Source organism: Tauraco erythrolophus, chromosome 2, assembly GCF_009769465.1.
Source record: "Tauraco erythrolophus isolate bTauEry1 chromosome 2, bTauEry1.pri, whole genome shotgun sequence".
NCBI classification, from domain to species: domain Eukaryota; kingdom Metazoa; phylum Chordata; class Aves; order Musophagiformes; family Musophagidae; genus Tauraco; species Tauraco erythrolophus.
In genome coordinates this window covers 8,295,887-8,311,473 of record NC_141466.1, presented here as the reverse complement: position 1 = coordinate 8,311,473, position 15,587 = coordinate 8,295,887, and the positions used below count along the sequence as shown (strand labels likewise).

At 42.6% G+C, this 15,587-nt stretch overlaps 1 protein-coding gene across 1 annotated transcript in view; it reads right to left on the bottom strand.

The window, feature by feature from the left end:
- Positions 1 to 14,421: 14,421 nt before the first annotated feature.
- Positions 14,422 to 15,587, bottom strand: part of MOXD1 (monooxygenase DBH like 1) — a 53,386-nt gene continuing 52,220 nt past the window's right edge. Inside the window, exon 12 of the mRNA XM_086632075.1 lies at positions 14,422 to 14,586. Coding sequence (XP_086488201.1) covers positions 14,422 to 14,586 — 165 coding nt within the window. The remainder of the gene's footprint in view (positions 14,587 to 15,587) is intronic.

The following is a 15,587-nucleotide window of genomic DNA, read 5'->3' as shown; positions in this document are numbered from 1 at the left end:
CCACGTGTGATAAAAATGCTGGAGAAAGGGAAGATCATAGTGAGCGGTGATATTTTATATCAGCTTCTGAAAGGAGATGTGAAAGTGCAGTAATCTGTCTCACGTTCTGCTACATGGCTTCGTGGGACATGAGTTAGAAGAGAGGTAAAGGTCAGCATTGGAGAAAAAAGGTGAAAAGGAACAACAAAGATCTTTGTTGAATTATTCAGCTTTCCAGGAGGACTATTGTAAAACTGCATAACAGCATCAGCTACTACCAAGGTTTCCCCACAGTTTCCCTTTTGCAGGTCTTATTTTCAGTTGTGTATAATTTTTCTGAACTCCTCATTTGGTTAAAATTTTCCATGTCTAGTGTCTGTTTTAGGCTGCTTTATTTGTCGAAAAATTCTGCCAAAATGATTCACCGGTTTCCTAGTAAGAAGTTAGTTAAAAATACATTGTTTTTCACACAGTAAAAATGTTCTGGTGGCTTTTCCCTGGAGACACCGAAGCACGCCTCTCATTTGAGACCTGGAGTAGAAACCAGGCTTAGCACGAAGACTGGGAGGAGAGGGATGCTCAAGCATACGAGTGGGCTTAGAGCACGATCTGAGGTATGTGTGGTAAACCAGCAAACCTGATAGCCTCAGACAGCAGATGTCTGACAAACCTGTTGCTGGGTGATGCATCTTTTTCCCCTCTTCCCTCTCTGCCGCTCCTGTGCAGCGAGAGCTGCCAGCCTCCAGCCGCGATGAGCTACCTGGTCTATCTCAAGCTCTTGTTTTGGAAACTCAGTCTCCAAGCATGTGAGCACAGCACAGACCTGCACGTGCACCCGCTGCAGGGTGGATGCCTTGTGTCCTACCTGCTGCTCCAGCTCCCGGCTGCAGCCATCTGCAGGAACCAGGCAGCTTGGGGCTGTCTGCCCGGACCACTTCTCAGCTGGTGCAAACCATCATGGCCAAAAATTGCAGATGTTTCTCTCTCCTTGTCCAGGAGGAACTGAGCTGTAAGCATTTGGCTGTTGAATTGTCGACATCTGAGAAGAACAGTCGGCATTTCCATGGGTAGCACCTCGTGGCATCTCTTTGATTTTCTTTTCCTGTTATTTTTAATGATGAAATTGCAGGAAAAAAAAAAAAAAAAAAGCTGGTTTTGAAGAACATCTCCCAGGTTGCAAAGTCAGGCAGTGACAGATTGGCTCTCACCCATGTGCGCCTTTTCATCGTGTGCCATGGTTTGTACAGGGTCTTTGCCTCATCAGTTGTAGAGGATAAACAGTGGGAAATAGTGAATAGTGTTAAGAACTGGCTGGCAGGTTTTAAGTAATACAGCAGCTGCTTATTCAACCTAGGAAAAGGTATATTGTTGTGTGGCTCATCTCCATACACAGGGGTGGCACAGAGGCGTGGTGGGGAACCCTAATAATCCATCAGGGAAACGAGGCACTGCCCGGACCCTCCCAGTGCATCACAAGGGGAGTGATCAGCCCCATGGGGAATGACTGGAGGTGACATCCACCACAAGAGCTAAGGGGAGAGGCTTTCCAGAGCAACCACGGACTGAGAGGGAGCTACGCCTAGGGGTATGGGACTCATTATGAGATGCAGGGGAAGGGCATTTTGGGACTTATTATAGGATGTTTAGGGGAAGAACTAAAGGCAGGGAAATGGAGCCATCAAGGTGATCCGGGCAAAACAAAGAGTGGAAGAATATAGGGCTGAGGGGATAAAAGAGGATGGTCGCACATAAGCAGGCTGCTGGTCAGTGCTCTTGTCTGGCCATCCCCATAGCCCATCCTGGCTTCTCATTCAGCTCCATCTCTAGTTATTTTCCTCTGCATATATGTGTGGGGAGGTGGATAGGTGCCAGCAGCTGGAGCAGGACCATGGGTCGCAGGGCCATGTGTCCAGGTGCCAGCACTTGGAGAGCATGAGGGTGTGTGCGTCAGTGTGTGACCATAAGCCAAGGTCACACTGGACTGGCTGATCGGCAGCGCAATGGGCCTGGGAGTTGAGGGTGGGGATGTCTGTGTATGTCTCTGTGTGTGTGCGTGTGTATCTGAGAACCAGCAAATGCAACAGGCCAGAGAGTCTTGGGGGCTCATAAGCCCAGAGGTCAGGTTCCGGAGGGATTCACATTATGTATACATATGTATTTCCCACTGATGGACCTTCATTGTGAACTGCCAGAGAAGGGAACAGGATTAGGCTGTTTGTGCTGTTGTGCATGTGTAAGTGTCACTGTTGGGGTTGTCTTGTGGGGCTAGTCACATGTATACGTATATTTCTGTGTATCATAGAATCACAGAATCACAGAACTGTTAAGGTTGGAAGGGACCTCAAAGACCATCTAGTTCCAGACCCCCTGCCATGGGCAGGGACACCTTCCAATACACCAGCTTGCTCAAAGCCTCATCCAGTCTGGCCTTGAACACTTTCAGCGATGGGGCATCCTCTGAGCAACCTGTTCCAGTGCCTCACCACCCTCAGAGAGAAGAATTTCTTCCTTAGATCTAATCAAAATCTCCCCTCTTTCAGTTTAAAGCCATCAGCCCTTGTCCTATCACTACACACCCTTGTAAAAAGTCCCTCTCCAGCATTCTTGTAGGAGTCTTCTCTTCTCCTGGCTGAACAGTCCCACCTCTCTCAGCCTGTCTTCATAGCAGAGGTGCTCCAGCCCTCGGATCATCTTTGTGGCCCTCCTCTGGACTCGCTCCAGCAGCTCCATGTCCTTCTTGTGCTGGGGACTCCAGAGCTGAACACAGTATTCCAGGTGGGGTCTCACGAGAGCAGAGTAGAGGGGCAAAATCACTTCCCTCGACCTGCTGGGCAAGCTTCTTTAGATGCAGCCCAGGATACGGTTGGCTTTCTGGGCTGCCAGCGCACATTGCCGGCTCATGTTGAGCTTCTCATCCACCAGCACTCCCAAGTCCTTTTCCTCAGGGCTGCTCTCAATCCATTCTCCACCCAGCCTCTACTTGTGCTTGGGATTGCCCCGGCCCATGTGCAGGACCTTGCACTTGGCCTTGTTGAACTTCATGAGGTTCTCACAGGCCCATCTCTCCAGCCTGTCAAGGTCCCTCTGGATGGCATCTCTTCCCTCCAGCGTGTCCACAACACCACACAACTTGGTGTCATCTGCAAACTTGCTGAGGGTGCACTCGATCCCACTGTCCATGTCTCCAACAAAGATGTTAAATAGCACTGGTCCCAGTACCGACCCCTGAGGAACACCACTCGTCACAGGCCTCCACGTGGACACGGAGCCGCTGACCGCAACTCTCTGAGTGCGACCACCCAGCCAGTTCCTTATGCCCTAAACCCCTGCCTGCCCCACGGCCTGTCACCCCCTCAAGCACCGCTGGCTGTCGGCAGGTTCCGGCGCAGCAGCCGGGGCTGCCGGACGCCGCCGCGGCGGGATCAGCGCTCCGGGGGCGGGTCCCGCCGCCCGCCGCTGCCGCCGCCGCTGCACCATCGCCCTGCGCGGCGGGGTGCCGGGCCGCCGGAGTCCGCTACGGGCGGGCGTTATTCTCCCTCGGCACCACAAGATGGCAGGGCCTTAATTTAAATCTCTGTTTCATGTTTCTGTTTTATTTATTCCGCTTTTTTCAATTTTCTTTCATTCTGGGGCTGTCCGACACTCTCAGCTACTGCTGAATGATGCTTTTTGCAGTGATGTTTTGTTTGTAGTGATGTTTGAGTTTTGCTTTAGCTTTAGGTGGGTTAAACACTCTTTTTGGCACCTTTTTGGTATCATTTATTTCCTTTTCCTTCTGGGAGCCGGGCAGCCACTGCAAATATTTCTATGCTGGTATAAACTACAGAAAATGTAATAGTTTACCCATAAAATGCCTCAGCGTTTTCCCTGGACAAGACCTTAATAAAAAGAATTTTCCTTGAAGAAGACAGATGGTTGGGTTTAGGGTTTTTTTTTGCTGTTGTAAAGGTATTTTCCCAAGCGCACTGACAGAGCCCGTTGCTGGCATTGCCTGATGTCAGCTCCTCCCCTCCTGCACCTGCCCACAACGCTACATCAGTACGACATTATCCATGCAGGGACTGAGGATGTTTTAATGGATACGTGTACACTGAGCCCCCCCCCAATCTTCCTTTCCTTTCCTTTCCTTTCCTTTTCCTTTCCTTTCCTTTCCTTTCCTTTCCTTTCCTTTCCTTTCCTTTCCTTTCCTTTCCTTTCCTTTCCTTTCCTTTCCTTTCCTTTCCTTTCCTTTCCTTTCCTTTCCTTTCCTTTCCTTTCCTTTCCTTTCCTTTCCTTTCCTTTCCTTTCCTTTCCTTTCCTTTTCCTTTCCTTTCCTTTCCTTTCCTTTCCTTTCCTTTCCTTCCTTTCCTTTCCTTTCCTTTCCTTTCCTTTCCTTTCCTTTCCTTTTCCTTTCCCTTTCCTTTCCTTTCCTTTCCCTTTCCTTTCCTTTCCTTTCCTTTTCCTTTCCTTTCCTTTCCTTTCCTTTCCTTTCCTTTCCTTTCCTTTCCTTTCCTTTCCTTTCCTTTCCTTTCCTTTCCTTTCCTCTTTCCTTTCCTTTCCTCTTTCCTTTCCTTTCCTTTCCTTTCCTTTCCTTCCTTACTGCTGAGCTCTCCCCTTGCCTGGGAGGGCAAATGGCAGGGCTTAAGTCTGGCATCAAAGACTGCTTAGCACCATCCCCTCTAGCTCCTTGTCAGAAGGCATTTCTTCCAACCTATGAAGTGTTCTTTTCAGTCTTGAAAAGCTTAGAGCAGACACCACATGCAAACCTCTCAGAAGGCAGCAGAGAGTGCTGTTCAATAAGCATTTATTTTTTCAGTCTCGTTCTCTTTTTTTTTTTTTTTTAAAGTTTTAATGCAAAATCAAAGAGGGAAACATGAAGGGGTGAAGTGGGGGGGAAGAAATACTTGACTGCTTCTGCTCACAGGAAAGAGCCCTCTGTCCTCTGCAAATTAGGTGGTGCACTAAATACCAGCTGGTATGGGACCAAAAAAAATGATGTGAATCGCTTGTGTTGTTCAAGTCTTACATCTCACTGTGTGCTTGGCAAGTCCATTTCTCCTGCCTGGGTCTCTCCGCACGTTGGTTAAAGACTAGCAGATGGGCACAGGGTGGCAGATCCATAGCATAGCTTGGGGAAGGTGGCAACAGCCTGCTACCAAGTCCGGAATTCGGTCCCTTAAAATTCTTCCTCTGCTGTTACCAGGCTCTGCAGTCAGGAACAGCACCCCCGTTCCAGTAGTCATCAGCGCTGAACAAGCAAAATAACTATTTCTTTATGCCAGCCACAGTAAAGTAAGTGGCTTTTCTTCTTAGGAGACAAAATTAAAATGAAAACTTTAGTAGTAAAAGCAAGATCAGCAGGGATCTTGTGTTACACATGATGAGGTAGCGGAGGATAGGAAAAATCTAGCCAGGGCCACAGAACAGGAATAAAAGGAGGGAAGCCAGAGAAAGGCAACAATTGTAGTAAAACAGCTAGGAACTAAAAACATCTAAATTAAGATAACCCCTAGTCCAGCAAGTACTGATTGAAAGGAAACAGTCCTACTTTTCCTGTTAGGGTAGAATTCGAAAACTGGGAATTTTCAAAGAAAATTAAACTTTGGACAGGACACTGTATAGAAGTATCTGTTTTACTGTCTGTGCTGGAGTTGAGGTTGACTAGTGAATTTAATATGCATATTTTTCCGAAGAGAAATCTTTTGCCCAACTCACAATTTCCAAAATTTCTAACCTGTTCCAATGTGATACAAACACTACTTAAAAACAAATATATAAAGACACACTGTTTGAACTCATATTAAGAACAAACAAACAGAAGAGAACAATTTCTGAGTATCAATTTCGGCAAACAGATACTAGTCCTTTAACACAGTTTTGGTTATGAACATGATGAATGTAAAAATATACCTACAGAAAAAAAGAGGTGCTTGGAAAAGGCATGTTTTATCTTTCTATTTACAAGGGAAAGTTCTTATCTGGTTAGCAGACTATCCCCTGCCAATATAGGAATGTTCTGTAAAGTAGATGGGTTTTGTCAAATCTAAGATTACCTTTCCCAAAGAATAAAGACCCACGACTTCACATTGGACATGAACAAGCAATTGGACAGATTTTATAATTAGTAAGTCTTGGCTAGTTGTCTTTTCCAGTCTTCTGTAATTTTAGTTTGCCTAATTGTTCCAATTCTCCTGTAATAATTCCTTCTCCTCTTTTGTACCAATACACTCCCTGTATGTTTCTAGCAGTTCTCTTATCTCTGTGGTATCCAGCTCCTACATGCAGATTTTCAGATTTATTCCCCACTGCCTTGTTTGGAGTGGTTTGGGGTGTGCATTAGTTTAACTGCAGATGTATTTTTGGTGTTTTCGTGGGTAGGCTAGTGAACTCGGGACTCCTAGGCTAGGTTCAGTGAATTAGGGATGAAGCCATTTGTTCTTTCCCTCATACCTTTACAAAAACAGCCACAGATTTCATATATAGAGATGTCTTATCTCTGCAGCTCAGTTCTTCCCCACCCTAGCTAAAAAACATTAACCTGTGGTGGCTTGTTCAGCTGGACATATTTATCTTTAAACTTTTTTCCTGCTGTCTGGTTCCTGTAGTGCCTTTCTCAACTTTCTGACCTGCTTTTCTAAATCTTGCCAGCCTTGAAGGACCAAATCCTCTGCTGCTGAAGGATGAGATAGATTCATATAGCCCTATAATGGATTTGTGTCACCTTCCATCAGCAGTGAATCCAACCTGTTGAGTCTAAAAATGTGTCCGGGTTCAGTATTTCAATTATAGTCTCCCCAGAGAGGCACCATCTGGAAATAGCTTCTGTCAGATTTATTACATGATGCCACAAATAACGGCCAACACTTGAGTGGCTTTTATGGCTTTCACAGCGTATTGCAGATGTGTAACTTGATGACTAAAAGACATTGATATTTATAGAAATTTGCTGTATTCCCCAGAAATGCCTTGCAAGATTTTGCACAGGTTATGAAGAAGTTTTCAAACTTACCCCCTTAAATATCTGAAGACATCCTCTGATGACAAGCCAGTCATACAATCTTAAGACAACCAGTGAAAAAGAAAACGTACTACACAACACCCTCTTTTAGTTGTGAGAGCAGAAATTTTTGGTAAAACCAACAGGAGACCCACAGAAATGCTATTTGCCTTGATGAAGTAGGTGTTCTTAATATATTTTCTATGGTACTGATAATCTATGCTTAAACAAACCTGAAAGCCATTTGAGATTCTCAAATTATTTTTGCTCCTTCATGAAGCAAGGCTCTTCACAGTATTGTGTCAAGCTGTAAGAATCTTTTTTTTCCTGGTCCCTAGGTTAGAACAGAAGGAGTCAACAGCTTTTTCCGAGTTTCCTTTCAAGAGATTAGAAATTTCCAGCGGAAAAATACCGTTATCTTTCTTAAAATTCACTGCAAGCAGGGAAGTTAAATCATAATTAAGTAATGACAACGTGCTGAGGAAATGGTTGCTCAGATCTATAAAACGAAAAGACAGTATTTTTTTTCACTTTGCCACTATTTTGTAAGGCAGTTGTAAACTACACGTAATGAGGCTGCCTGGTGGTTAATCAGTAAAAGAACCACATTCAGCTCCCAGCTGGTTTCTTGTTTACTAGAATGGAAGAAGCTGGAAGCATTTACAAGGTGATGTATATGTAACCCATGGGAGGCATACACAGGAAAGAAGAAAACAGCCTCACAAAAGACAATTTACTTTGCCAGTAACTCTCTGAGTCTCCAGGGGTGTTTATACAATCCGTTTGTGTTTCAATAAGAGTTTTCTGTCTCAGAGCTCACCTCACCACAGTGTTAGTTGTCATCGGTAGCGATATTGCAGTACGTTGTCCTCGATCAGACGTGATGCCTCAGATTCAGTGTTTCGTGAGTCTGTGGCATAAGGAGTAGCAAGTGTAGAAGGACATGCACTTAAAGTAAATACACTGTTAGTATGACCTTAGGCAAAGCGTTCCTTCACATAAAATACTGTCAGGGGAGAGTCGTCCCTCCAGGAGGACCCATGTTCTGCACCATCCTTCTCTACTACAAAGAGCAACTAGAGGTCTCAGCTGGCTCGAAGCTAGGTAGAGGGAATAAGTATTAGTGTCATCTAAGGAGCTCTGGCATATCCCAGGTAAAATTGCCAGTACATAGGGATGCATGGCAGCTAGGGAAAATGGGCTGCCTTTGGTACAGTAAGTACAAAAAAAAACCCAAACCCAAACAACTCACACATGCTTTTAGCATCTGAGGCTTAAAACACAAGAAAAAGGTACAAGTTGAATGAAAAATATGTCCCATTGCATATTCTGTGTCTTTTCAATGATTAACAAGTTGTGATGTTTCAAGATAGAAGATCAGCCCTCTCCCAAAAAGCATTCTCTGCAAGCAAAGAACTGCTGTAATATATATCTATTCATTTAGTAATCTATATGCTGCCTATAAAAAAACTTGATTCCTGCAGTATGATCTAGACATGATCTTAACAATGAAGAAAATATAATAAAAAGAGTTTAAGTCAAATAAAATTAAATAGAAATAGTTTAGTCCTAATAAGCCTGGGAGATGAAAACTTTTGCCTGCCCTAGCTAACACAAGCCATGCTCTGTCTGTCCTGGACTCTTCCAGTCAAGGGAGCAGGCAAAGAATCATCACACAATGATTTTATTCTGAGCATGTGGTGATAAGACAGTTACTACTGTCTGAACCTGTAACATTACCATTTGCACACTCACATCATACCACCCTTCCTCTTTCAGAAGTCATTTATTTGAAATTTTAGGATTTGTTTGAATTTAATCAAAAAGGTGGATATTTAATAAAAAAAAAGACCTTAAAAATCTTAACAATACTGTTTAAACTTCAATAATTTTAAAAGGACATGCCAACAAGTATTCAATCAGCCACCTCTACACCGTTTATCAACCTTCCTAACCATGCACGATGGTTATATATTATAAAGATGATTTTGCTACTAAGGAAGGTAGGTATTCACAGGGTACTGAACATTTTCCCTCTATATCAGAGCAACTATCCTCCTTTGCTCTGTTAAAAAGTCTCACTTTCTTCAGACCTTTGCATTCAATAGCCATGGATATTTAAAATCCATGTAGTATATATATAATCCAACAATGCAGTTTCTTCAGTTCAGAGTTCCTGTCACGTATCAAAATATAGTATTACCCAATTTTGTGAGTCTAATTTAAAAACAAGGAAACATATTTTATCTAGGCAATTTGCAGGGCTGCCATGAAGAAGCTGGTGGCTACAGTCAGCTCCAGCTCTCTTCACCATAGCCAAAGTCACCGCTGGAGTCAGAAACAACAGGTCACCGTCACTGCTACAAAAACTGGAAAGGCAGGACATGGAGCAAACAAATGTTGGTGGAATAAATGGTTCACTCACCACAGTTGTCTGGGAAAAGCTTCCTGTTCTCTGCACATTTCTACAGCTGTGGTACATGTAGTCTTGGAAGTTTTTACAGGTTGTCTTGAAGGTAGTCAGATTTAGCATAGGTACTGGAAGCAGGGGGTTACTATTCTCCTCTGCCTTCTGCAGTTACATAAACCAGGGCAAAGTAGATTTTAGAACAATTATGTTAATGATAGCATTTAAAAATAATTTTGTACCACTTAATGTTGGCACTTACACATTATGCAGAAGTAAATAGTCCTCCATGAGCATTACTTCATACAGGTAATACTCATATCACCTTACCTTGAAGAAGAGCAGGATGAGTAGGAGAAACAATCACAAATTTAGCAGAGAAACACATCTGAACCTGTAAAAAATTTGCAGTGTAACTAACTGTACCTGTTGAAAATGCTTTTCGAGATTGAAGTCTGTGGATACAACGCAAACCAAGTCTGTAACAGGAGTAGCCACACCTGATTATGTGAGATCGTGTCAGTTGTGATAGGTGTGATTCCTGTTCAGTAGTTTGGAAGAGCTTGTACTGAATTTTAGCATGTCTTCTTTTGAGCAGGATGCATTAACTCATCCTAAAATGGCCAGCTTTAAGAAGTAGATTATAAGTCATGTTTTTAGACAGCTTAAATCATCTTATGTCTGCCTGATATCTTACAGTTTTCCTGCAAACTAGAGTTACTACAAAACTAAAAATTCGGTCTTGGAAAATATTCTACTTTGCTAGTTTTGTTGTACAAGCATAAATTACATTCATACCTTTATCCTAGGTGCTTGCACTAAGAACCAGGCTTTAGGGTTTGGTAGCCAGAGATGGGCACCTGCACTGCAAGCACTTTGCAGGGGCTGAAGAAGGGAAGTTTCATGGCTGCCCCCACCCCTTTGTTCAGCGTCCACAGGACACTATTGTGTGCTGGATGCTCCTGGGGGTACCCATGGCCTAGGGAAACCTCTAAGGAGATGGAGGAAGCAGCCAGAAGCAGTGTCACAGCTGCCATTATCTTCTCCCAGCTTTCGCTTCTGCTAAAAGGTTCAGGATAAGTTTTCTATCTCTCTCTCTCATGCCAAGGCAGGGATGTACCAAAAAAGCAGAAATAAGAGGCAGAGAGCGGAAGGAGTGGAAATTCTTAAACATTCCAGAAGTAATAATTGGTCTAAAAATAGTCACTTTCTGCATGAAGGGAAGAAAGAGGAGAATGAGGCCAGTGTTTCTGCTAGGTTTTATTTAATAGATTTGTTCCTCTTCAGCATCTGGGATAGTATGGCCATACAGTCCCTCTTTTTAACCAGCCAGCCCAGTTACCAAGCCAGACCTTATTGGTGAAAAGACTTAAGTCCAGCGTAGTTGCACTCCCACCAGCTTCGGCTCTGCTTCTCACCCTTGCGTCGGTCCATGCTTGCACCCCATCTAGGTGTCCCTCCAACGCAGGCGCATATGGGCTGACATGGGGTCATACAATGGGCCTCATGGATGGCATATGTGAACAGAGAATGACACCCTCCTCTATAGAGACCGATCGAACTGCTACGTAAACTCCAATGCTCCCTTCTCGGTCTTCCTGCACCCAGGTTTTATGAGAAACAGGTAAAATCTCAAAAGGTTGTTGATTCAGATAATATGAATATTTGAGGGGAGCCATGTGTTCATTAAATGGAAGCTTCATAATGAATAAATAATAAAACCAAAAGGGATTAAATAGTATAAGTAGAACATCTATAGATAATCTACAGTTGACAGGCAGCTGGACCATTGTGTGGGGAATCTGATTTAAGAAGAATGGGATTTTCGACTGCTATTCCAGAATATAACTCCTTATTCCACTAAAACAGCTACATATTTAGCTTCTCACTAGAAACTCTTAATAAATCTTCATATAGAAAAGCTCTGAATAGCGAAATTGTTAAAAGGAGGTATTACATTTAGTCATTTTGTGCTCGTCTCTAATTCATTCATTGATCTTCCAGTGTATACTCAATATTCTCTCCTCTACCATGGTTTGATTGAAAACAGTATTTACTGTATATAATTTTAACCATAACTCCTATGAAAGCTTTGCATAACTATACAATGCAAGAGTATATGCTTTAGCATAGCACAATGTTAAAAGAAAAGCACAGAAATCTGTGCTTGAGAGGTTGTTCATGTGCAGTGTGACTAAATATCTGTTTGTCCCACCTGTTATTCTTCAGTGGCATGCAGTTAGCTTGTGACATTTCTCATCTTTTTCCTTGTTTCAAATTTTTGACAGTTTCAAACTTTCACTTTTATTTATTTCCGTATTTTAAGTTACTTTCATAATGTAATGTGCTTATTGTTTTGGATCCTTTTAGTCAGAAGTATCCCAGAACTGTGTCACTAGGCTCTCTTTTTATTTAGCTGTGACGCAACATTTTCCTTTCCGTTCCTCCAAAAGTCATAAAACAGTTGCAGGTTAAACAAAAATGAACTTGTGTGTACGGCAGGTCTTACCGATATATTGGCAGTTATCTCCCACGGACATCCTTTCTGAGTCAACTTTGCTTTACATCATCTCTTTGCCTACTGGATGGCAACAACAAACACCCATGTGTTCACATGTTCTTAGGATGGGTACCCACGGAAAGGAAATCCCCGTGGATAAGAAACTGCATCAAATCAGAGAACAGCCAAGTGAATGGAAAATGACCCTAGATCTGCTTTATGTCTATTGCAAACCAAGTCAACATAGGACTGATGAGAGCAGCTCGCGTCTATTAGCAAATGAAAGACAGCATTGTATGTGAGAGGGCTCTGCTGTCCAACACAAATGCTCTTTTCTCATTTCATTCCCTATTATTTTTCCCCTCGCTCCCTGACAAAAAGCTGTTTGACAAACATGCCCACCTTAGGAGTGGGTTTAAATGTAAGAAAGGCCAAGGCTCCCACTGACTGCTTGTACAATAAGGCACACCCTGGCCTCTGTGATCTCTCAGCTGGAGGATGCCCTAGCTCTTCACATTCAGAACAGATCTGTGCAAATAAACACTTGGAAGATTTTTCTTCCTGTAATTCACCATGACTGCTATTTGGTTTCTGTTTTTCAACCATTTCGATTCAGGAACACAAAACAGAAATGCATAGTTCTTCTGCTGGCAAGAAGGACATACCTAAATATTCACATTTCTTTATTGAAATTTCAGGGGTTTGACCTTACAAATTCCATATGCTAATTGGCATACACTTTTTCCTTGCCTTATCCAGTGCCGGTGGGAAGTATGGCAGAACGTATCACTGTCCAGGTATATTTAAAAGAGCAGCTGTCCAACAGCAGCCAAGAAATTTCCCAGGATTTGGTGGGAGTTGCTCTTACCCCAAGCGCAGACTTCAGCACCAGAAAGATCTAGTAGGCCTGGTGAACCTCTATGTTCCTGACTCATTTTAAACTACATTTATGCATAGATTTTGTAACGAGATTGTTATAGGTCCTAGAATATTAATTGATACTTGATTAATTCTCTCACCTCTATTTGAGGCATTATCTACTTCAGTACCTCTCTTCTGTGTCCATTATCACACACATTGTCATTTTGGCCACCCACAAAAGAACCTCACCAGCTTCGCGATGCTTTCCTTCTCACGTCTCAAATACAGAGAAGATATCCCAAATCCAATCCTTATTCTCCTTTTGATGTGACATGTCTTTGCATCAGAATCACCTGCTCTCGTTAAGAAGTGCAACTGCAAGGGTAGGTATCAGTGGCCAACAGTCAATGAACAAAAATATGCAGAAAACCAGTTCATCTCAGCTCAGTCAGGCTCTCAGTCTGCTCTGGACTCATCACACTGTGCAAGAGTGCTCAATGGTACGTATGTAATATAGAGTTCAGTTGAGTGCAGGTGTTACAATGGTCAGGGAAGCACTCTGAACATCCAAAACAATTTATTTTTATAGCGACACTTCAGTAGAGTTTCTGCAGCGCTGGAAAATTTAGCTTACTGTAGCTGCAGTGTGGCTACGAAAATAGCCATTGGGATGTTCAAAGTACTTTTCTACTGTGTTGCATAAATTCATCGGGGAGCAATAAATCAGGTATCTTTTGGGAATCTTCCCTGCCCGACACCGTCTGAGTAAAAAAGTGTCAGATTTCCAAATAAATAAACAAAGAAATAATTTTACACATGAGACACAAAAGTAACCTCTTAACCAACAGTTTGGCCTATCATGATGCTCAGCATGTGCTAACAATAGCTCCTGGCAGGCTCATGCTCCGGTTCCCTGTGGGCTGGCTGTGAGACAGATCTTTATTGCTACTGCTATCCAGATCAAATCTAGCAAAGGCACGCCAACCTCTCTTTACTAGCCATACAAATGCCTTAAGACAAAAGAAACACACTGAATTGCCAGGGACTGGGGAAGAGATAAAGAACAGAAAAGGGGGAGAGAAATCCCTGCCAAGTTGAAGGCACAACAGTTGTACACCAATCGCTATGGGGACATTTTGGGTTCATCCCTTTCACACCCGTAGCGCTCACTTCTCTTAAGGCAGAGAGGTGGCTTGCAATGTGCTGCTCCCAAAAATGTCCTTGCTGAATGAATCCTTCCTGTATCTTCACGTCAGGTGTCTGTCAGACATGCCCAAATACATGTTTGCAAGACCTGTCCATACAGAAATAATTTCAAAACCTACGTATGTCAAGAACCAAGACAAAATAATACAGCACACACCAGGTTGAATGTGGTTAACTAAGTTGCTTTTAGTTTATTAATTTTATCCATTTACATAGTTGGTTTTGAAAACACCACGTGAAAGAGCCAGGACAAAGTGTAACAAAATGGTACGGGAAAAGATTTCAATATGCAACATGCCAGTGTACCTACTGTGTTTTATACATACTTTACATTGAAAACCAAAAAAACCCCCAGCTTTCAGACGAAGTACACATTTTATTTTGAACTGGCAAATTTAGTTTATTAATATGTAAAAAAATAAATCTACAATAGCAACAGTGCAAACACATCAGAACTTGCATGGCATACGGAACACAAATGAATAAAAATTATTATACAAAGGGCCCAAAGTTTCCTATGGTACTGGCTGTGACATGTAGAACAAACAACAGGGTGAGGAATAAACTGCAACGTAAACAGGAAGAAGAGCTGCATATTACTGGTTCTGTCTTGTACGGCCTCTCTATTTCAGGGGGTAAAGCTGTCATGCCTTGGATCTGCAATTAAAATAAAAATTCATCAGAACTTCATCACATAATATTAGAAATCTGCATTTTGCTAACTATTTGGCAGCTTGCATGAGAATCTAGTTTTAGTTCTGCACGGGGGCTGTGACTCTTATTGTGGAGTCACCAAACTCAGTAAAAATATTAATATATTGCATGCCAAATGATCAACCAGTGTGCACATCCACTGTTCTCCGCTCGGGAGCAGCTGTACACGCTGGTATCCTCTCCAGTGAAGCAAGGCTGGGCGTTTGAACGCGAAGCCAACCATAAACGAGTGCCAAATATAAACATCAGTGCACTATCAACACTCTTCTCATAACGAGTCCCAGACTAAAACCAAAACACAGAGCTCTTCTAGCTGTTAAAAAGAACTAACTGTCCCAGCTGAAACCAGGGCACTCAGAAGGATAAAGGTATTTTCAACTCAATTCCTCTGCTCCAAGTTTTTTCCTTGTAACAACTGACTGATTGGCTGTTCAGGTTAAATCTGTTCTTTATTTTGATGAGGATGGCCAATTTAATGTATCTATCACCAACTTCCCTATCACTAACAAGGGAAGAGAAAGGAAATAGTTCTAATCTTAGCTTTGATGAATATGCTGTAGTCATTTGAAATAGGAAGCTATGATTAAAAGGAAGAACTAAGCCCTCCCAGTTCCAGTGAGCTCACTCTGACTACATTCTTCAAGTCGTAAATATTGTTCCTTCATCCTGTAAGATAAAGAACAGCATTTTCCAGAAAGCATACTAATTTTAAAAAGAAAATGCTTATCCCCTCCTGATAAAATTTCTGTGTGCTTTTCATCATCTTAACTTGTACTCTGATAGATAATCAGAGTAGTTATGCAGCTGCTACTGGCCAGCAGTTGCAAAGGTCAAGAAGTTTAACCAAAACTGGTGAGCAGTCACATGTACTGTCAATAACTACTTTTCACAGAAAGTCTGTAGTGGGACAAATATTAGAAAAAAACTGAACCTCTTTGATTACT